The 22,218-nt window shown below is 39.9% G+C and overlaps 1 protein-coding gene across 1 annotated transcript in view; it reads left to right on the plus strand.

The window, feature by feature from the left end:
• Window positions 1-16,685, plus strand: part of MGAM (maltase-glucoamylase) — a 66,983-nt gene extending 50,298 nt beyond the window's left edge. The window contains exons 37-47 of the mRNA XM_047694634.1: window positions 945-1,078; window positions 1,207-1,241; window positions 1,334-1,450; window positions 5,155-5,303; window positions 5,874-5,958; window positions 6,799-6,855; window positions 10,809-10,933; window positions 11,974-12,062; window positions 13,512-13,561; window positions 14,156-14,326; window positions 16,266-16,685. Coding sequence (XP_047550590.1) covers window positions 945-1,078; window positions 1,207-1,241; window positions 1,334-1,450; window positions 5,155-5,303; window positions 5,874-5,958; window positions 6,799-6,855; window positions 10,809-10,933; window positions 11,974-12,062; window positions 13,512-13,561; window positions 14,156-14,326; window positions 16,266-16,340 — 1,087 coding nt within the window. The 3' untranslated portion in view covers window positions 16,341-16,685. The remainder of the gene's footprint in view (window positions 1-944; window positions 1,079-1,206; window positions 1,242-1,333; window positions 1,451-5,154; window positions 5,304-5,873; window positions 5,959-6,798; window positions 6,856-10,808; window positions 10,934-11,973; window positions 12,063-13,511; window positions 13,562-14,155; window positions 14,327-16,265) is intronic.
• The last annotated feature ends 5,533 nt before the right edge of the window (window positions 16,686-22,218 follow it).

The raw sequence follows: 22,218 nt of genomic DNA on the forward strand, positions 1-22,218 counted from the left end.
TTATTTATTAAGCAAACATGAGCATGGAGCCAGGCTCCAAGATCAGTGTTAGGACAGATTTAGGGGTGCCTGGGTGGCTTAGTCAGTTAAGCACCTACCTTCAGCTCAGGTCATGATCCCAGGGTCCCAGTATCAAACCCTGCATCAGGCTCCTTGGTCGGCGGGAAGCCTGCTTCTCCCCCTTCGTCTGTCTGCTGCTCCCCCTGCTTGTGTTCTCTCTCTGTGTGTCAAATAAGTAAATAAATAAAATCTTTAAAAAAAAAAAAGAAGAAGAAGAGGAAGAAGGACGGCTTTAAGTAAGCATTTGCCAGAGAGAAAGATAGTCCTTGTGAAGGAGACATACACAGAGACACAAGTGATCACACAGGGCAGCTGATGCTGTAATTAATTCCAGGAGGTGAAGGGAACACAGAGGACTGGCTATCTTTTCTTGCATTTCAAAAGGGACTCATCTCTGTTGGCTTTTCTTTTTCTTTCCTTCTTCTTTTTTTAAAAAATTATTCTTGTTGGAGAGCCAATTGATGTTCTGCTGAATTCGTCCTGTCCTATTTTGTGAGTTGAATGAATAAGAAGAGTTCTCTTATGGAAAGTCTCATAAAGAAATTCACCTTCTTTCTCCCCAAATACAAAAACTTAGTACTTAGTAAAGAAGTGGTAAGACTTAGTGATTAGTCATTATTTTTAGGTGATTCAATAGGCTTATTACAAAGTTTGTGGTAAAACACTGTGAAACACCATGTAAAGGCGTAGCTGCTACTATCATCTCTATCATCTCAGATCAGTCAGTGGGGATTTCATCATGGCTCTGATTTCCATATTTCCTCCAATAATTCAGGAGATATTTTGTTGCCATAACTTAGGCTCCAAAACTCTGGGAGGAGAAGCTCTGTGGCCTTTCCTCCTCTGATCTCTCCCCATTCACCTCCTTGTTCCCCTCCAACAAGAGCTGTGCAGGAGGTGACAGGACAGAGAGGGATTGTCATCACCCGCTCCACGTTCCCCACTTCTGGCCGCTGGGGAGGTCACTGGCTGGGCGACAACACAGCTGCCTGGGACCAGCTAAAGAAGTCTATTATTGGTGTGTGGGCTTATCCTTAAGGGCCTCTTTTGGTGGGAAGGGGGTTAAGACCCTCAATAAAGGATTCTTGAGGGAGGAGGAGGCAGATCAGAAGTGCTGCCTCTGACACAGCTGTGTTCCCGTTGCAGGCATGATGGAGTTCAGCCTCTTCGGCATATCTTATGTAAGTGTCTTTGGGTCATTTCTAATCCCCAAGCAGGTAGTGACACCTTTCAGAAATCACCAACGGACTTGTTTTCTTCTACCTCATTTCAGACAGGAGCAGATATTTGTGGGTTCTTTCAAGATGCTGAATATGAGATGTGTGCTCGCTGGATGCAGCTGGGAGCCTTTTATCCTTTTTCGAGGAACCACAATACCATTGGGACCAGGGTAGGACGTCTGCTTATAGCTCAGAAGTGTTGTGTCATTAGGAATACAACCTCCAAGTTTGAGCTGGGTTCTCTGTGACATTTTCAAAACAATTGAACCCTCATGTTTCTTGTTTTTTATTTGATACATTTATGTAGTGTGAAATGATTACTGCGGAAGGATTAGTTAACACCTCCATCACCTCACAAGATTGCCATTTCTATTTTTTGTGGTGAGAATATTTAGTATTTACTCTTTTCGCAGCTTTCAAGTATATGATATAGTATTGTTAACTACAGTCACCATGCTGTGCATTTCATTAGCAGAACATATTCATCTTATAATTGGAAATCTGTAGCCTTTGACTGATACATCCCTATTTCTTCCATCCCCCAGCCCCTCATAACCACTGTTCAGCTCTCTAATAGATGTGAGGTAGTATCTCATTGTGGTTTTGATGTGCATTTCCCTGATGAAGAGTGATGTTGAGCATCTTTTTGTTGGCAATTTGTATGTCTCCTTTGGAAACTGGAAACCAATAATAGGAGGAATACTGGAAAACTCACAAATATGTGGAAGCTAAAGAGCCAATGGGTCAAAGATGAAATCAAAAGAAAAAATAAAAAAATCTTGAATGGAAACACAACATACCAAAACTTACGGGATGTAGTGAAAACATTTCTAAGGGGAAGTTTATAGTGATAAACACCTACATTAAAAAAGAGAGCAAGAAAGAAAAATCTCAAATAAACAACCCAACCTTACACCTCAAGGAACTAGCAAAAGAAGAATGAATTAAGCCCAGAGTGAGCAAAAGAAAGGAAATAACAAAGATCAGAGGAAAAATAAATGACATAGAGACCAGAAAAACAACAGAAAAGGTCAACAAACTAAGATCTGGTTCTTTGGATAGATAAACAAAATTAACAAACCTTTAGTTTTACTTACTAAGGAAAACAGAGAAGGCTCATATAAAGAAAAGTATAAGTGCAAAAGGGAGACATTAGAACCAATACCACAGTAATGCAAAGGATCACAAGAAACTACAATTGTAAACTAACAAATTGGACAACCAAGAAGAAATGAAGAAATTCCTAGGAAGATACAACTACCAAGACTGAAACATGAAGAAACAGAAAAGCCAAACACAAATACCAGATAAGGAGACTGAACTAGTAATAAACATCCCCAACAAAGAAAAGTGATTTCCCTGGTGAATTGTATCAAAAATTTTAGAGAAAAATCAACACCAAGACCTCCTCAAACACTTCCAAGAGACTGAAGAGGAGGGAACATTCCCAGGCTCATTTCACAAGATCAGCATTATCCTGACACTAAAGCCAAAAAAAGACACTACAAGAAAACTAAAGATCAATATCCCTCATAAATATAAATCCAAAAATTTGCAATAAAATATTAGCACACTGAATTCAACACTTGGAAAAAATCACACACCATGATCAAGTGGGATTTAACTTGGGACGTAAGGTTGATTCAACATACACAAATAAGTGTGATACACTACATTAATAGAAGGAAAGATAAAAATCATATGATCGTCTTGATATGTGCAGGGGAAAAAACTGACAAAACATAGCCTCCTTCCATGATGAAAACTCTCGACAAATTGAGCACAGAAGGAATGTACCTCAATGTTATAAAGGCTGTATGCGACAAGCCCACAGCTAATATCATGCTCAAAGGTGGAAGCTTGAAAACATTTTCTCTAAGATCGGACATAAGACAAGTGCCCACTCTCACTACTCCTGTTTAGCATAGTATTGGGAGTCCTAGCCAGAGTAGTCAGGCAAGAAAAAGAAATGAAAGTCATTTAAATCAGAAAGGAAGTAAAACTATCTCTGTTTACAGTTCATATGATCTTATATAGAAAGTCCTAATGACATCATAAAAATTGCTAGAGTGAATCAATTAATTCAGTAAAGCTGCAGAACACAAAGTGAACATACAGGAATAAGTTGTGTTTCTGTATACTGACACCAAGATATCCGAAAAAGAAAGAAAGCAATGCCACTCACAGTAGCATCAGAAATCTGCCCTTCAATGGACGAATGGATAAGGAAGATGTGGTCCATATACACTATGGAGTATTATGCCTCCATCAGAAAGGATGAATACTCAACTTTTGTAGCAACATGGACGGGACTGGAAGAGATTATGCTGAGTGAAATAAGTCAAGCAGAGAGAGTCAATTATCATATGGTTTCACTTATTTGTGGAGCATAACAAATAACATGGAGGACATAGGGAGATGGAGAGGAGAAGGGAGTTGAGGGAAATTGGAGGGGGAGGTGAACCATGAGAGACTATGGACTCTGGAAAACAATCTGAGGTTTTTGAAGGAGCGGGGGGGGGGGGTGGTGGTGGGAGGTTGGGGGAGCCAGGTGGTGGGTATTAAGGAGGACATGTATTGCATGGAGCACTGGGTGTGGTGCAAAAACAATGAATTCTGTTACACTGAAAAAAAATTTAAAAAAATCAATAAGATACTTAGTAATAAATTTAACCAAGGAGATGAAAGATCTATACAATGAAAACTATAGGACATATGTGAAAGAAATTGAAGAATACACAAACAAATGGAAAGATATTCCATGTTCATGGATTAGAATTAAATTGTTACAATGTCCATACTACCCCCAAACCATTTATAGAGTCAGTGCAATCATTATCGAAATCCAACAGCATTTTTTGCAGAAATAGAAAAAAAAATCCTAAAATTCTTATGGAACTACAAAACCCCAAATAGCTAAGGCAAACCTGAAAAAGAATAAAGCTGGAGGCATTGTGCTTCCTGATTTCAAACTATATCACAAAGTTACAGTAATCAAAACAGTATGTTATTGGCCTAAAAATAGGTAAATGGAACAGAATCAAAAGTACAGAAATAAACCTTTGCATATAGCATTTGACAAGGGAGCCAAGAATACTCAATGAAGAGAAGGCAGTCTCTTCAATAAATGCTGTTGGGAAACTGGATAATCATACCAAAGGATGAAATGGGAGCCCTATCTTATATCACTCACAAAAATTAACTCAAAATGATTATAATTTAAATGTAGGATGTGAAACTGTAAAAATTCTAGAAGAAAACATAGGGGAAACCCCCTTGACATTGTTCTTGGCAATGACTTTTTTGGATATAACACCAGAAGCACAAACAATGAAAGTGAAAATAAGTAAGTAGAACTACATCAAATTCAAAAGCTTCTGCATAGCAAAAGAAACAACTAACAAAATGAAAAAGACAACTATGGAGTGGGAGAAAATATTTGCAAACCATATCTCTGATTAGGAATTAATATCCAAAATATTTAAGGCACTCATACAAAGCCATGACAATAACCACAATCTGATTTAAAAATGGGAAGACATTTTTCCAAGAAGACATACACATGGCTAACAGGTACATGGAAAGGTCCTTGTTTTAGTGAACCAGATTCCTCAGTGTTCTTTAGATTCTTTTGTTTGTTTAGGCTGGTTGTACCAAATATATTCCAAAGATAATATCTTACAGAGACATTTCATCAGTTGTCTTGGGCAAGCTTGAGTGACTTCTTTCAGTATATTAAGAATATTCTCAGGACCCTCTATAATCAACTTTGGTTTAGCTATGTGTGATCTTTGTTTGTAAAAAGCATTCAGTGACTTCCTTAAGCTCCCAGGTCCCCAAGGTGAGCTCTGAACACTCTTTTTTTCTCCTTTAGAGGCAAGACCCTGTGTCCTGGGATGCTGCCTTCATGAATATTTCCAGAAGTGTACTGCTGACCAGATACACCCTGTTGCCGTATCTCTACACCCTGATGCACATGGCCCACACGGAGGGCAGCACTGTCGTGCGGCCTCTTCTCCACGAGTGAGTCTAGCTGGGGTCCCAGTGACTAAGGGATAATAACATTCTGTGTGATGGCTTTTGAAAAAAAAAATTCCAAATTAAAGACATGATTGCCCTTTGCCATTAGATTTCCAGGCACAGACCATGCATTGTAACTCCTTTTAGCGCAGCGTCAGTCATGCCCTAGGTCCTTGATAAAAGACTACTGAACGAAAAAAATTCAAAGTGATTACAATACAGCATGGAATACTTTCTTTCTAAATTGGGCATATGAAGAACTGCCTATCTCTTGTAGAAGCTCAGGTCACAAAACACGGCCAGATATGAGGGATGGAGATTTGAGGGCTGAAGGCCATTCTTGCTTGGAGCTATGTATAGGTGAGAATATGTCTAAATCCAACCATTTCTGGGATTTGAAGAACATGACAGGAAGTATGTATCTGATTAAAGGAGACCTAGGGAAAGAGTTAAAGGAAGGTGTAGAATGCATTTGGATTTCTGACTTGGGTCGGAACTCGAGGAGTTTCTTCAGGGTCTGGCCTGAGGCCCTGTTGGGGGTCCTGATTGTGGTACCTTGGTTTCTCTTTCTAGGTTTGTGTCAGACCGGGTGACCTGGGATGTAGACAGTCAGTTTCTGTTGGGCCCAGCCTTCCTGGTCAGCCCTGTCCTGGAGCCTGTGAGTATGGAGGCCTCTGATGAACAGAGAATTAGAGCTACAAGGCCCAGTGACTAGAGGTAGCAGAAGAGGCCTGGTCTGCTGGGGTTCCTGAGATGGGGTCTCTTGCTCTACTGTCTCTTCTTCTGCCTCTGAGCTGAAGTCCAACACTTAGGTGCTCTGGTCCTCTGCTTCCTCATCTTTAAATCAGCCTAACAGATTCTAATGCATAGGATAATCAAGAAGGAAAGAACCTTATGACATATTTCAAGATAGAATCATTTCTTTATTAACTAAAATAAGGAGTATGTGTGAGTATGGGTCAGAAACAAATTTTGCAGGATTGTTTATACCGATGTGCATAATCTTGCTTCTGGCTAGTACTTCCCTTCCTTCTAAAAGATGTTTTCAGGCAGCAAAAGGCATTTCTTCACTTTTTTGGTTGATGTATAGGCTTCTGATTAAAATACCAGCTAATTACATCCTCCCCAAAATTTCCTGCACTAATCATAATCCCTGAGGTTCTGGTACCATAAAATCTCCAAATTTTTCTTCTGCTTCAGCCCCAACCTGAGTTTGTCTCTTTAGAGAGGGGTGAGTCTGTAAGCAAAGGGTGATTCCCGCCCCCCCAAAGTCCTGATCTCAACGGGCTTTAGGGAGACCGTTAATTTTGGATAGGCAAATATCCCATTTGGCAAGAGGGAATAGAAGAAGGTCTTCCCAACATTATTGGCCTCTGAAAAGATGAACATGTGGGTCCAAGGCCAATACTATTGTTTTGACCTTTTAACTGTGTGAATTAGTTACACTGCCCTGGATACAAGAGCCTACCTCCCAAGACTTGTTTGTGTTTAATTTTAGTATGCCAGAAATGTCACTGCGTATTTCCCTGGAGCCCGCTGGTATGATTACTACACGGTAAGTTTTTCTGGTGATTTATGCAATTTGGGAAAATGGTAGTGTGCACAGGCTTCTGGATCTGACACACCCACTGGTCAGGTTCTGACATTGTCACTCATTTGATGTGTGATCTTGGAGTAGGCACTTTTAATCTTATAGCCTCAACTTCTTCACCTCTAAATAGGATAAGAGCACTTCCTTTGCAGAATTGCTATAAAATAACCTATTTTGTGAGTGTTCTGTGTGTTAGTTTTTAATCTTTCACAATGGTGTATAATGGCAACACTAGTAAACACTTGAAATTGTACAGTAAACTATAGTTTGTTTCTATTGTCCCTTGTGAGACCATAAGTTCATAAGTAGAGGGGCCTTTCCTCTCTGTCTTTTTATTAAATATCTCCTTCTGTAGCATAGATGCTCTAGGACAATCTGTTAAATGTAATATCCTGAGGTAAGAGTGGTCTTGGGCAGTATGTAAAATGTACGTGGAGGTATGAGACCCAACCCTTGTGTGCCGAGCAACATAAGTGCATTTAGAAATGCAAGATGAACACATCATTCTCTGTCTGGAACATTTCTAGGCTGGTCTGAGCCCCAGAGACTCAGCTGGGAGAATGGAGCCTTTCAAAGTAGCCTCAGGGCCATGTCCTCTTGTAGGGACACAAGTCAGGCTTTATTCTCGAGGAAGAATCAAAGGTGGTGTTTCCTCTCCCTATAGCCAAGCCTGGTCTAATAACTTTTCTGAGGAGAGCAAAGCAGAGGACTCGAAATACAGGAAAAGGAGACATATAGGAAAAGGAGGACAAGAGCCAGTGGGTTTGTGGTGGGATTAAGGGAAAACCAGACAAGGACAATGGAAGTCTTGCTCCTCTTCTCTGTCTCAGGGAGCCCTGAGTCCTTCCCTGACACCTTCTCCTTTCTTTTTCTTTTTCCTTTTTTTAAAATTTAATTTCTTTTCAGTATAACAGAATTCACTGTTTATGCACCTTCTCCTTTCCACCACTCTTCCCTTTATTTTTGCTGGGCTGAATCCTCCTCTGGAAGCCCTCATTAAGACTCAGCTATGTGGGGGCACCTGGGTGGCTCAGTGGATTAAAGCCTCTGCCTTCCGCTCAGGTCATGGGATTGAGCCCCGCATCGCATCGGGCTCTCTGCTCAGCGGGGAGCCTGCTTCCTCCTCTCTCTGCCTGCCTCTCTGCCTACTTCTGATCTCTGTCTGACAAGTAAATAAATAAAATCTTTAAAAAAAAAAAAAAAAGACTCAGCTATGTGGTTCGCAACCAGAGCTTTCCAGGAGGGGGCAGCCAACTGTTTTTAAGCAAGCTAGCCTTGCTCCTGAATTTGCATGTTGACTGCTCCGTTCACTCCCTGTCAGTGATTCTGAGTACACTGAGGTTTCCTCGTGCAGGGCCAGCACTAGGGTGCAGCAAGGGAGGTGCCTAGGCAGGGATGGAAAGCCTGGGAGAAAACACAAGGACGCCCAGCTTAGCTTATAACCACTTTTTGCACAATTTTTTTTGCTATTTGTGCAATGGAACTTGGGAATTAGCAAATACCTCGAACGAAGGATAGGTGAAGAATGTATGATATATAATCTTGGTTGTTCCCATTTCTCAAGGATCGTGGCTCCTATCATAGTGGCCGTGGTAGCTGTGAATTCCCATCCCCCACTCTCCCGCCTATGCTCCTCTGACCAGCAGAAGCAAGAAGGTCCCCTTACTGCTTGGCCTGTAGGCCTCACTTGTTTCATGAAGTAGCAGGTGCCTTGAAGGCACGACAGGTTGATGTGCTCCATGGAGTGGGTCTACTTCAGTAAGCCCGGCTCTTCATCTATGCCGAGTCTTAGTTTCTCCAAGTAAGGTGCAAACCCAGCAATTTACAGCTCCTTCTAGAGCTCTCTGCCTATCTCAGGCACACCTCTGTGCTTGATCATTCTATGAAGTGTCTTTTCCCCATTCCCCCTCCGTTCTGTCATTCTGGGCACTGCAGTTTGTAGCTTTATTCGGGAGAGGTGGAGGCATGGGACTAGTTACCTATGTTTATGAAGCTTAAGAGTAGGCAATGTGGGGGTGCCTGGGTGGCTCAGTGGGTTAAAGCTTCTGCCTTTGGCTCAGGTCATGATCCCGGGGTCCTGGGATTGAGCCCCACATGGGGCTCTCTGCTCGGCAGGGGGCCTGCTTCCCCCCCCCCACCCTCTCTCTCTGCCTGCCTCTCTGCCTACTTGTCATCTCTGTCTGTCAAATAAATAAATAAAATCTTAAAAAAAAAAAAAAGAGTAGGCAATGTGTATGAATCATTTATCATAATGAATCATATTTATTCATGAATCATATTTATCTACCTGTGGCCATTTTCTTTGTTTACAGTATAGACATATGTCTACATATGTTACATATGTTGGATTCTACATGCAGACATATGTCTACATGTGCTACATAAATTAGTTTCTTAAAACAGTGCTTCTCAATCATAATCAATGACTTATACAGTTGATGCAAATTCTCCCCCGCAAAGGCATTTGGGTTGTCTATTCTTATTTTAATAGGGCTGCTTTGAGATTTTTACCTTACAGTCATATCTTAATGGATATTTAAACAGAAATTTGTTAGACTAGCCTGGTCAGAAACTATTTAAAGTAAAGCAAACAAGCTTGTGATTAATCAAGTATTAGAAATGAAATCATGAGATTAAAATCACAGTGTATTTATGTAACATGTAGTAGGATGGAAATACCATTGAGAGAAATAAGGAATTTGGTAGAGAGATAACTTGACAGTTTTACATGTGTCGAGTTTCACCTGAAGGTGGGATAATCAGTGGAGGAAATGTCATGTTCATCAGATAATGGAGTGAAATGTCATTAGAGATCATATAATCAGATTTTCTCATGCTATCAGTGAGAAAACCAAGGTAGCCCAGAGATGTGGGGCTGGACCTTTTATTAAACCCTGTAGACTTTAGAGTCCTGAGGCAGGCCGGTGAAGCAGAGTCCATTCCAGGGAGTGTGGCACCCGTCACTGGGCTTCCTTCTGACCACCCACCCCTGCGATCCGTACAGGCAGAATATACCTAAGATGAACGTAAGGGACCAAAGCAGAGGAAAATTATGGTAGCTTACCTCCTTCCCGTTAAAGTAGCGATTATCAAATGAGAGAATTTTGCCTATCAGGGGACATTTGGCAACATCTGGAGACCTTTTGTCACATGTGGTGGGCAAGGTTGGGGAGGTGCTCCTGGCATGTAGGGTAGAGACATGGGTAAGCACCCCCAAAACATCTCCCCAAGACAAAAAATTTTCTGGCCCCAGATGTCCATAGTGCTAGGGCTGGGAAGCCCTGCCTTAGGCTGAAGAAATGTGGAAGGCCGGTTTCATAGAAACTGAGCTTTATGGCTCTCGGTGAGAGAGGACTTCTGCCACACAGGAGGCAAGAAAAAGATGTTAAACACAAAGGAAGCTGTAGTGAGTTACAGACAGGGATTTGTAAAGGAAGTCAGCTCATTTTAATTCTTTCTGTCAAGTAGGAGTCAAGGCTTTAGTGAAGTTGGTGAGGGTTGGGGGGGTTGGAGGCAGTGAGAGGAAATGGAGCAGAGACAAAGTGAAAGGTCTGGAAATGCCATTGCAGAGTGTATATCAGGAGGCAACAAGAAATAAGTAAAAGGCTCGCTCAGCCTCCTCTAGCACTGCTCTCTGACACAGAAACAGGATGTAGAATGAGGGTAGGCTGAGACGCACACTGCGGTCTCCTGGAGTTTGTACAGTAAAAACCCCACAACACAAGGGGTGCTGACATGATGTTGCAGCAACAATGTGAGAGTCCACACAGCCACTGAGTGAGTGGAGATGCATACTAAGCTGTGTGCTGAAGGGTCACGGATGGGCACCAAGTCCAGAAGAGTGGACGAGGTGTCTGGTAAAGGTGTCGTTCAGTGAGGTGTGTTCTCAGCCTGTCTTACCTTCTTTTGGCCCACAGGGTAGGGACATTGGAGCAAGGGGAGAGTGGAAGTCCTTGGAGGCCCCTCTTGACCACATTAATCTTCACGTCCGTGGGGGCTACATCCTGCCCTGGCAAGAGCCTGCACAGAACACGCACTTAAGGTGAATGACAAGGGACAGAGCTTCTCTTTTACCTGCCAGTTAGCTCAGATCCTGGTGAAGCCCACCAATTTGTAAGCAGTACCATCAGACCCCAAAAGAATTTTACTATAGATTTTTGTTTGTTGGTTTGTTCATGTTTTAACCTTGACTCTATACTCTTTGAATAATTATTAACAACTATTTTGGATTTAAGTGGGTGAGATGATAGATCTAATTTTTCATACTTGAAATGGAAGTTAAACAAGGAGCAACCTGATTCATACTAGTTTTAGAAGACTCTCTGGATCTTAATTGACTCTGCTAAGAAAACTATGGCTGAGAAATTGTGTAAAAAACACTCTACAACTGAAGATTGAGGCTGAGATTACTCACATACAGGATTTTAGAATTCTAGACCTTAGTTTATACAATAATTAATAATAGCTAACATCAAGTGAATGCTTGCTCTGTGCCTAGAACTATACTAATATGGAGGTTTCTACTTGGAAATTATTTATTTTTCTTAACAAAAAAAATTGTGATGTAAATACTATCATCCCCATTTCACAGATGAGCAAAGAGAGGCTTCAAGTGGTCACACAGTTAGTAAGTAGTTCAGCAGGGACTAAAATCCATGTCTGTCTGATGTCAAACTAAAATTCTTAGAGCCATAGCCATTTGATTAAAAAAAAATCAGTTAAAAACTGAATAACTTAAGACATTTATAAACAGCTCACTGAACATGTGCTTAGGAAATTGGTTCATGAAAAAAGAAAGATCACATCAGGATTTTTGCTTGTAGTTTAGTGTGGTACTTTTAGAGCACTTATAGGATTGTAGAGCCTTAAAGGAAAATACATTCATTCATTCATTCAGTCATTCATTCCTGACATGAAATCATATAGCCACTGAAGACAGAGCTATTACTAGATCTCAAGTCTCTTGAATCCTAATACCCAGTCTTTATACCATGAAGCACTTCCCTTATATTTCTATGAAAACCCTTGGTTTGTGGTAGTGGTTTTGTTTTTAGCTAATGACTCTTTCCTACCTCACTGCAGCCGTCAGAAATTCATAGGCTTCAAGGTTGCCTTGGATGATGAGGGGACTGCTAAAGGCTGGCTCTTCTGGGATGATGGGGAAAGCATTGGTAAGTAGGGTTGCCTTGGATTCGTGTCAATACCACTGACTAGGGGACAGGCCTGCTTCATATCTTTGCCACATCAAAATAGTTTTGCGTTCTTAAACATAGCCATTTGTTATTTTAAGTGTACAATACCTATTGTATATGATCCTTATGCCTCATGTAAATGAAGTGTAGCTCTGAATCTGTTGCCATTACCCAACTTTCCTAATTCTCTGTGTGAGACCACAGCATGGAAGCCAATGGGAATCTGCTACCATGTGGTTTATGTTCATAGGCACATTCCCTAATTTCATGGTTTACTGTCCCAACAAGAAAGGCAGTACCTTTATCAGCTGTGCTATTTATTTGGGGTGATTTTCCACTAGGAGTTGGAAAACTCTTGGGAGGAAGGCTTACATTCCATAGCTACGTCTAAGCCAATGCTGTCCAGTACAGTAATGGAAATAGACTGTATCTGTTTGCCCAATATGGTAGCCATTGGCATAGATGGCTATTGCATACTTGAAATGGGACAAGTGCATCCCAGGAACTGAATTTTTAATTTTATTAATTGTAATTAATTGTAATTTAAATAGATACATACTGCCAGTGGCTGCTATCTTGGAAGGCACAGCTCTAGAGGATAGCCAATGCCCTCTGATTGAGTGGTAAGCAAATGAGTGAGAGATAGAATATGGGGAAGAGTGACCAAGCCCCAAAAGTAGGAGGTAGGGTGCGAATGCCTGTGCTAGACATGCCGAGCTTCATATTCTCCCCAAACCTGTGGTGTACATTAAGGATAAAGGACAAAGAAGTCTTCTCTATGGTTTTTCTTGGTCTCCGGAGATTGTGTTTAAAAAATTACCCCATATTGGGGCACCTGGGTCGCTCAGTGGGTTAAAGCCTCTGCCTTCAGCTCGGGTCATGATCCCAGGTCCTGGGATCGAGCCCCACATCGGGCTCTCTGCTCGGCGGGGAGCCTGCTTCCTCCTCTCTCTCTGCCTGCCTCTCTGCCTACTTGTGATCTCTGTCTGTCAAATAAATAAATTAAAAAAAAAAAATTACCCCATACCTCTCAAAATAAGCTGACCAAAATAAGCTGACCATCAACAGTGTTGATGTTCGTGATGGGGGTGTACATGCACATATGCACACATTAGTGTGCCTCTAGCAGTAGGAATCAAGAAATTCTGAGGTGACTAGGCAGATGTTGAGAATGGTAGGCCACGAGAAAGAGAAGCGGATTAAGAGTGGTGTCAGGAAACTGCATTCTATGAGGTGACCCTGTTAGATGCATCTGTACATGCTTATTTCAAACATTTTGTGTAAATGGTGTTTGGGGGAAAAGTCTGACTGATCTCACAAAACTCTGTAAAGAAGAAAAGTAAAATGAAGAACAAAAATCACCCCCACTTTCTCAACAAGTAAGCAATTGGAATTTGAGAACATGCTTACCTCGTTGCTTATTTGCAGATACCTATGGAAAAGGACTCTATTACCTGGCCAACTTTTCTGCCAGTCAGGTGAGTATGCCTGATACCATGAAGGGAAAAAAGAGTTCTGTTGGCTTAGTTGGATGCCAGATATCATAAGGACATAAAGTACTGCCTAGAATCTCCTCCCTGCTCCTCTTGTTTATTTGCATCCTTTCCTTCCTCTGAAATTCAGATGGAAATTTAGTATGTTCTTGGGGAGTTTTCTGTGATGAAACCTATTCATATTTCATCAGTAACTTCTTCCAGTTCAGCAAGGCACAGACAGAGCGATTGTTTCTGTTATTTAACCCTTGTTCTATGTTGCCCTGTAATGGTCTGCATGTATTGTGACTTCTCTACATGTAGAACAGAAGGTTGCTGATAGCTTAGACTCTTTGTCTTCTTAGAGTTCAGGGCAAATCTAGAGACACTGTGAGTACTTAGCCAATGCAAAGTTGCATGATGGTTGGAAGTGGGAGATAGAGGGCTGAAGTCACGGTCTGCATTATCCAAGGACACAAGATGGTGGCTTTCATGTTGTCTTATTTCATGATCTGCATTTGTTTCTAAAAAACGTTGAGAAAATTTAAATGAATTTTGTTTTTTTCCCCCCTCTGGTTTCTTTTTATCTTTAATTAACAGAATATGATGCAGAGTCATATAATTTTCAACAAATACATCACTGATTCAAACCCTTTGAAACTGGGCTACATTGAGATCTGGGGAGTGGGCAGTGTTCCCATTTCCAGTGTCAGCATCTCTATGAGCGGCATGGTGATAACGCCAACCTTCAATTATGACCCTGTGACACAGGTTTGTGACCAGTGAAAAGTCCTAATGGTATATTCCAGTCCAGTCGTAGGGTAGTTCCTGCCCACCTCTCTTCCAAATGACAGGCTTTTCTATAGAGCCCTTTAGGAAGCTGTGTTCAGTGTGCCAACAGTGTACAGCCTGGAGATGAAGGGAAAATTCCCGACTTACCATTTGGAATTGAGGGTCTGGATCCTTGTTTTGCATATATATTTTCTTGTCTGCAAATTTATGTAAAACTTTGTCTTTACTCCTTCACCTCACTTCAGAAATGTACTTTCCAAACAGCTTGAACTGCCATATTCCATCAAATATAAGACACCATCAGTTAAAGATGCCCCATAATTTCATGTGCCATGAAGAAGGAAAAAAAGGACTACAGAGTATGACACAATGCTTTTGTATCATTTAAAATTTATACTTTAAACAAATACTTTTGCAAATACTTCTGCAAGTTTTCTTTAAAGATTTTTATCATTTAATGTTAGAGATAATATAGAGGAAAATATTAGGTAGAGACACATGAACATTGATAAATCTTCATCAAAGTAATTTAGATGAGGTAGACTCTGCATGTAAAGGAATACTAGAAATGCCTTAACCTGGTGCACCTGGGTGGTTCAGTGGGTTAAGTGTCTGCTCAAGCTATGATCCCAGGGTCCTGGGCCACATGTTGGACTCCCTGCTCAGAATAGAGTCTGATTCTCCCTCTCCCTCTCCCCTTCCCCCTGCTTGTGCTCTCTCTCTCTCTCTCTTATAGATAAATAAAATATTTTTAAAAAAAGAAATGCCTTAACCAGTTAGTATCACAGAATCTTATTATTCAAATTTTTATGTAAATATTATAAATTATTTTATTTACTATTATTTAAAAGAAAAATATGTGGTATGAATGGATTAAGGAGTTTCCTCTGTGCTATCAGAGGCATTGGTGATACATCATTTCATAAAAATTCTTTCACTAGCATCTGTGGGATTTTCTCCAGACAAAGCATATGCTTTATACAAGTCTTAATCCAAGTAATTTCCTGATTTTACTATAAGCCAGGTTTCCTATTCTTTCCTAAAATAATGCCTAAGTGGTTTGTAGTGCACCTAGTCATAACACCAATAATAGCTATGAAGTTCGTGCATGCACAGACAATACCAAGTATCATGAATGCTGCTTAGCTCACAGTAATTCTAAGGCTGTTAACTGCAAAACACATTCTGATTTCATGAATGTTAAAATTGTGGAAAATCTGTACCTTGGGATCAATGCAGTATAGTGTTTCCAACATCTATCCTCATGGTAAATAGATCTTTCTGGGTGTGCTTGCTTCTTGCTTTTTCCTGGACTGGTTTTCTTTCATAATCCTTCCTGACTAGAAGGCCTGAAACAAAAGTTTTCCTTCAGTTTTGTATTTTTAACTCATTTCCTCATATTTGTGGCTTTCTTGTCAACCAACTTCCCCAATGTTGCCAAGGTCTCATAAAGGAATTTGCCCACTTTTGTTGCTGACCCACTCCTGGACTGTCACACTAGCTACTGACGGCACCCGCAGTGACGCTTTATGGAAAGCATTTACCTAGAAAAAAAGTTGACCTGTTGGACTTTCACTGGGCAATCACCAAGTAACTATGGGGGAACAGGAAAAGGAGGAAATCCAAGGAGGGTTCTGAGGAATGGAAATAAAGACGTCTCCAATTTTCAGGGCAGTTGTTTTTCTGCAGGGATTGCGATTGCATAGTTTAGGGCCTGTTGTCTTCTCCCTATTACTGAACAAGTTTGTACTTTAAGGAATCAAGAAATAGCCTCCTCACCTGAGGGCTGCCTGACAGCTAAGCAGTGAATTGTGAAAGTCGCAGAGGGCATGTGGACTGTTGGCTTGTATCTGATTCATTTGAATGCAGGGAATTTCAATTATCAGATGCCCACTCCTTTTCCTTTGGTTCCCAACAGGTGTTAAGCATTGATGTGACCACCAGAGACATCAGCCTCCATAATTTCATTTCACTGACGTGGAACACTCTTTGAATTTTTAGAACAAGATCTTAATTAAGAACAGCTTTGGAACTACTTATATTTCATGCTCATAAAATTATTGTGTGTTCTTAATTGGTTCATGCTTAGTATGGGTAAAGTATTTTATTAATTTTGTTATATATTTTGTCTGTGTCTTAGCCCTGTGGTATAGGCCATAGGGAAGTGTGGGAAGTCTATGGGTTGTCTTCCTGTTGATAAACGTGATACTGATGGCTCATCATACAATATCTACTGAGGATGAACTGGGTCCATGATGAAGGGGTGTGTGTGTGTGTGTGTGTGTGTGTGTGTGAGATCAGGGATGGGCTCCACTCTTGCTAAATACACAAGATAAAGCTTGCCAGCACAGTTCCAGGTCCTGGGGTTGACTAATGCCTCAAGAAAGTATGCAGAAAGAACATCTGCTAGTTGTTTATAGGGAGAGGGGAGCAATTGGCTGAGAGCATGATATGAGAGGAAAGAAAGGAAACACAGGAAAGGTTAGCAGGAAGGATGAGAGGAAACAGAAGATGGTGATAAAAAATGATCATGACAGGTAATATGAAAACACAAAAATCTAAGTAATGGTAGCCTCATGGGAAGGGCCAACTCACATGAAAGCCAGAAGACAGATGGGGGAACACAGAATATGGAAGTAGGGGTGAGGATGAGATTGAAGCAGGCAAAACTGAAGAAAAGAGTTTGAATGTAAAAAATGTAACTTATTTTTGCAGTGATATGCTTTGAAATGTGTAAATCTTATTTCTTTGCTCTATGCCTAACGTGTTTAACCACAGTTGACACAAATGCATGCAACTTAAATGCCAGAGAAAAATAAAACAAGCAAATTTACAAGAGATTTTGAATTTTATGATATTTTTACCCTTGGTAACCTACCTTTGGGGTTAAGTCTTACTGTTTGGCAAACCCTTATAAGTTGGTCTTATTGTCTTTGGGATCAGAGTTCCTGCAGTCTAACCACTGATGGATTTATGACTGTCCACCCTTTCTCTCACACCTCTGGAATGGGTTTTTCTTAAGATTCAGGTTTATGGGAGCCTTTACTTGGGTCGTGGTGGTTGTTTTACTCATCATAGCAACTGGCAAAATGTCTGGGAAAATGTCAACTGGCAAAAACAGAATTTGCATCAAGATTGGTTAAAACCTGAGATAGCTAAAATTTGGGATAAAGAAATGATGTATTAGTGTTCAACAGAGATATTTACTTTTAGTATTCCTTGAATAATGAGTGTATTGGAAACAAGTGTGTATACTTCCCTAAGTATTTTTTTCTTTTTTAAACACCAGGAATGCATCCTATTTTAAAGATACCCTATTATATTAAAATACATTTATATGAATATTTTAAAAATTTAATATAATAACATGAGGCAATTTTTAATGATCACATTAAATAACAAGATCTAGTGGTGGGCTTCATAAGGTCGTAATTTCAATGTCATGATCAGCATAAACAATATTTTGAGATAACTACTATAATTTTCATAACATGATATGAAAATATCTGTGATTCTATTTTTGAGAGACTGACATATACTGCTAACACTGCCATGCTCTGCTATCTACATTTATAATCTAAGAAAATGCTAAATCTCAGTTAGAAATTAGTGAACAAAGACGCATTTTCCCCATCAATATTTGCAAGATTCCCTAAGTTATACTCCTTGGAATTCTGGGGGTCCTAATTCAAGAATTCCCAGATTAAGGCACATCTGCTTCTCAGACTTTAGTTTAGCAACTGGGTCCCTATGTAGCTGTCACTGTTCTAAGAGTTCCCAAGCCTCTGTCAGTTACTTGTCTTGAATTCATTCAGCCTTTTGGCTTTTAAACAGCCAGTTTCTTATGGACTTGAAGACCTTCAGTGTAAGACTGAAAAGATTCTTAGCAGCTCTGGGAAGGGTATCAGTGAAGGAATTGGGTCTGTGGCTCTCTTAGTGTCTCTTTCTGAGCAGAGCTGTCCTCCAGTCCCTGGACCCACTGGTTGAGCATTTTCTGCTGCTTTTATCTGAATGAAAAGAACTCAGAAGCAATCTTTAGGGTCAGGGACTTGGTTAAATCACTTTGTCTGTCTGGGATCATGCCTCCTCATCTGCAAACTTCTAGTGCCAGAGTAAAGCTGTGATATCCTAACTCTAGAAAGGGGCTCTGCATTGCACTCTAGGAGAGGGAAGAAGGTAGACTGGCAGGGATCTGAGCTCCCCATCCTGGCTTCAATCATTTACTCAGTTACATACTGGAATTCTATTTGAATAAAGAATTCTAAATATAGAGACTGTCTTTTTTCCATTGTATATCCTTCCTGCTTTGTAGAAGATTAGTTGACCATAGAGTTGAGGGTCTATTTCTGGGTTCTCTATTGTGTTCCATTGATCTATGTGTCTGTTTGGGTGCCAATACCATACTGTCTTGATGATGACAGCTTTGTAATATAGCTTGAAGTCAGGCATTGTGATGCCACCAGCTTTGGTTTTCTTTTTCAACGTTTCCCTGGCCATCCTGAGTCTTTTCTGATCTATAGAAATTTAAGGATTGTTTGTTCCAGCTCTGCAAACAATGTCAATTGTATTTTGATAGGGATTGCATTGAATATATTGATTGCTCTGGGTAACATAGACATTTTAATAATGTTTGCTTTTCCATTCCATGAGCATGGAATGTTTTTCTATCTCTTTAAGTATTCCTCAATTTCTCTCATAAGTGTTCTTTCTTTTTTTTTTTTTAAGATTTTATTTATTTATTTATTTGTCAGAGAGAAAGAAAGAGAGAGAGAAAGCACAAGCAGGCAGAGGCAGAGAGACAAGCAGCCTCCCTACTGAGCAAGGAGCCCCACACAGGACTCGATCCCAGAATCCTGAGATCATGACCTGAGCTGAAGGCAGCGACTTAACCAACTGAACCCCCCAGGTGTCCCTCTCATAAGTGTTCTGTAGTTTCTAGAGTACAGGTCCTTATCTCTTTGGTTAGGTTATTCTTAGGTATCTTAAGGTTTTTGATGCAATTGTAAACGGGATCAATTCCTTAATTTTTCCTTCTTCAGTCACATTGTTAGTGTACAGAAATGTAACTGATTTCTGTGCATTGATTTTGTATCCTACCACATTGTGAATTGCCATATGAGTTCTGGCAATTTTGGGGTGGAGTCTTTCAGGTTTTCCACATAAAGAATTATGTTATCTCTGAAGAGTGAGAGTTTGACTTTTTCTTTGGCAATGAGATTGGACCATTCTCTTACACCATACACAAAGATGAAATCAAAATGGATGAAAGACCCAAATGTGAGACGGGAATCCATCAAAATCTTAGAGAAGGACACAGGCAGTAACGTCTTTTATCTTGGCCACAGCAACTTCTTGCAAGACATGCCTCTAAAGGCAAGGGAAACAAAAGCAAAAATGAACTATTGTGATTGCATCAAGATAAAAATCTTCTACACTGCAAGGGAAACAGTCAACAAAACTAAAGGCAACTAAGGAGTAGAAGAAGATATTTGCAAATAACATAACAGATAAAGGGCTGGTATCCAAGATCTGTAAAGAACTTATCAAACACCACACCCCAAAAACAATCCAGTCAAGAAATGGGTAGAAACCATGAACAGACACGTCTCCAAAGAAGACATGCAGATGGCCAGAAGACACATGAAAAAATGGTCCACATCACTTGTCATTGGGGAAATACAAATGAAAACCTCAATGAGATACCACCTTACACACCAGTTAGAATGGCTAAAGTTAAGACAGGGAAAAACAAGTTTTGGTGAGGATGTGGAGAAAGGGAAACCCTCTTACACTCTTGATGGGAATGCAAGATGATATAGCCACTCTGGAAAACAGTAAGGAGGTTCCTCAGGAAGTTAAAAATAGAGCTACCCTATGACCCAACAATTGCACTACTGGGTATTTACCCCAAAGATACAGATGTAGTGAAAAGAAGGGGCTCCTGCACCCCAGTGTTCATAGCAGCAATGTCCACAATTGCCAAACTGAGATGTGCTTCAACAGATGAATGGATAAAGAAGATGTGCTTCATATATACAAAGAAGTATTACTCAGCCACCAGAAAGGATGAATACCTACCATTTACACTGATATGGATGGAATTGGAGGGTATTATGCTAAATGAAAGAAGGCCATCAGAGAAACACAATTATATCATACGATTTCACTCATAGGTAGGATATAAGGAATAACACAGGGAATCATAGGGGAGGGGAGGAAAAACTGAATGTGGAGAAATCAGAGGAGGCAAACCATGAGAGACTCTTAACTCTGGGAAACAAATTGAGGGCTGTGGAAAGGGAGGTGAGTGGGGGCATGGGGTAACTGGATGGGCATTAAGAAGGGCACATGATGTGATGAGTGCTGGGTGATATATGCAACTAAAGAATCATTGAACATTACATCAAAAACTAATGATGTACTATATGTTGGTTAATTAAATTTAAATTTTAAAAAATAAATAAATAAAGAATTTTAAGTATATGTGCTGTATATGTATACATATATGCTTAATATATAAAAGTCTATATAACATGCTTAAATTTTTTATTCATGTGGACTATATATCTATCATATACATTTCATATAACATATTTGTGTAAAACATTTGAAAATTAGTACACCAAATCAGCAATTCCACAAATACTTTGGTTCCAGCACCTCTTCATACTCTTAAAAATAATTGAGGATTCCAGAGCTTTTGTTCATGAGGTTATATATATTGATATTTATCATATTAAAAATTAAAGTAGTTAATTATAGACCTAAAATTAATGTTACACTGTATGTTAACAACTGGTATTTAAATAAAAACTTGGGAAAAAAAATAAGAATGTCTACACATGGAGCCATATACAATTGTGGCTACCTTGAAGCAGACCTTGTAACATGGACCTACATTTGTAACTCCTGGCCAACTATTACGGGAAAGGTTGGAGTCTTTTTGAGATATTCTCTCTCCCTAAGACCACATAATTTCCCTTTATCTCTTTGTAGGTATGCTGAAATAAAAAAAATCTGAAACCCTCTCACTTAAAGAGGAAGAAAATTCATTCCATTTCTTATTAAAGCATATTTTTAATGATCTAATATTATCTCATCTATTAATAACATTAATTATTATAGGTACCTACAAAGACAAGGTTGTGTTGGCCTTGACAGGTATGGCCCAAGTGTCAGTACCTTTCCCTTCTTGTCATTATAGCAATTTCATTGAGATTTTTGCATCTTTCATTGGAGGATAGTGCTTTGAAAGCTAAGGGTCATGCATATTGTTGGTTTCTGTCTTGATGATTCAACTCTCTGCTTGCTTTGATTACTTTGTAAGTTTTGCCAAGAGCTAACTTCACCATGCCTTCTTACTAATAAACAATTGGAAGATACTGGGTTGCATGCTTGTTTCTTCTCTTTAAAATATCTCTTTTTCATTGGTCAACACAATCATGGGACCCAATATCTTCTAGTTGCTAGTTAGTAAGAAGGGATGGCAAAGTTAGCTAATTTCTGTACTTCTGGAAACAGATTATAGCTGGGATTGTCAGTTAGTACTGAAATGTGAATGATGTCATAAGTGAGCATGGGATGAGGGGAACTAAGAGTAAAGTACCACACAAAGAATAGAATGATCTTATGTAGTAGCAAATCTCCTTTCTTGATCTTTTGCCAAGATGTTGTCCTAATTTGAAATGAGATCCAAGTACATTTTCCCTCTAACAGAGGCTCTCTTTTACTGGAGCAAAAGATAAGGCGTTTATGTCATTCCCGAAGTTCAAAAAGTAGAAACCAAGTTTCTGTGTGTATGTGTGTATATGCTTTCCATACACTGAGGATTTGAAGCAAACAAGGACTACTACGGCTACTATATTACTATG

This window comes from Lutra lutra, chromosome 11 (genome assembly GCF_902655055.1).
Source record: "Lutra lutra chromosome 11, mLutLut1.2, whole genome shotgun sequence".
Lineage (NCBI taxonomy): Eukaryota > Metazoa > Chordata > Mammalia > Carnivora > Mustelidae > Lutra > Lutra lutra.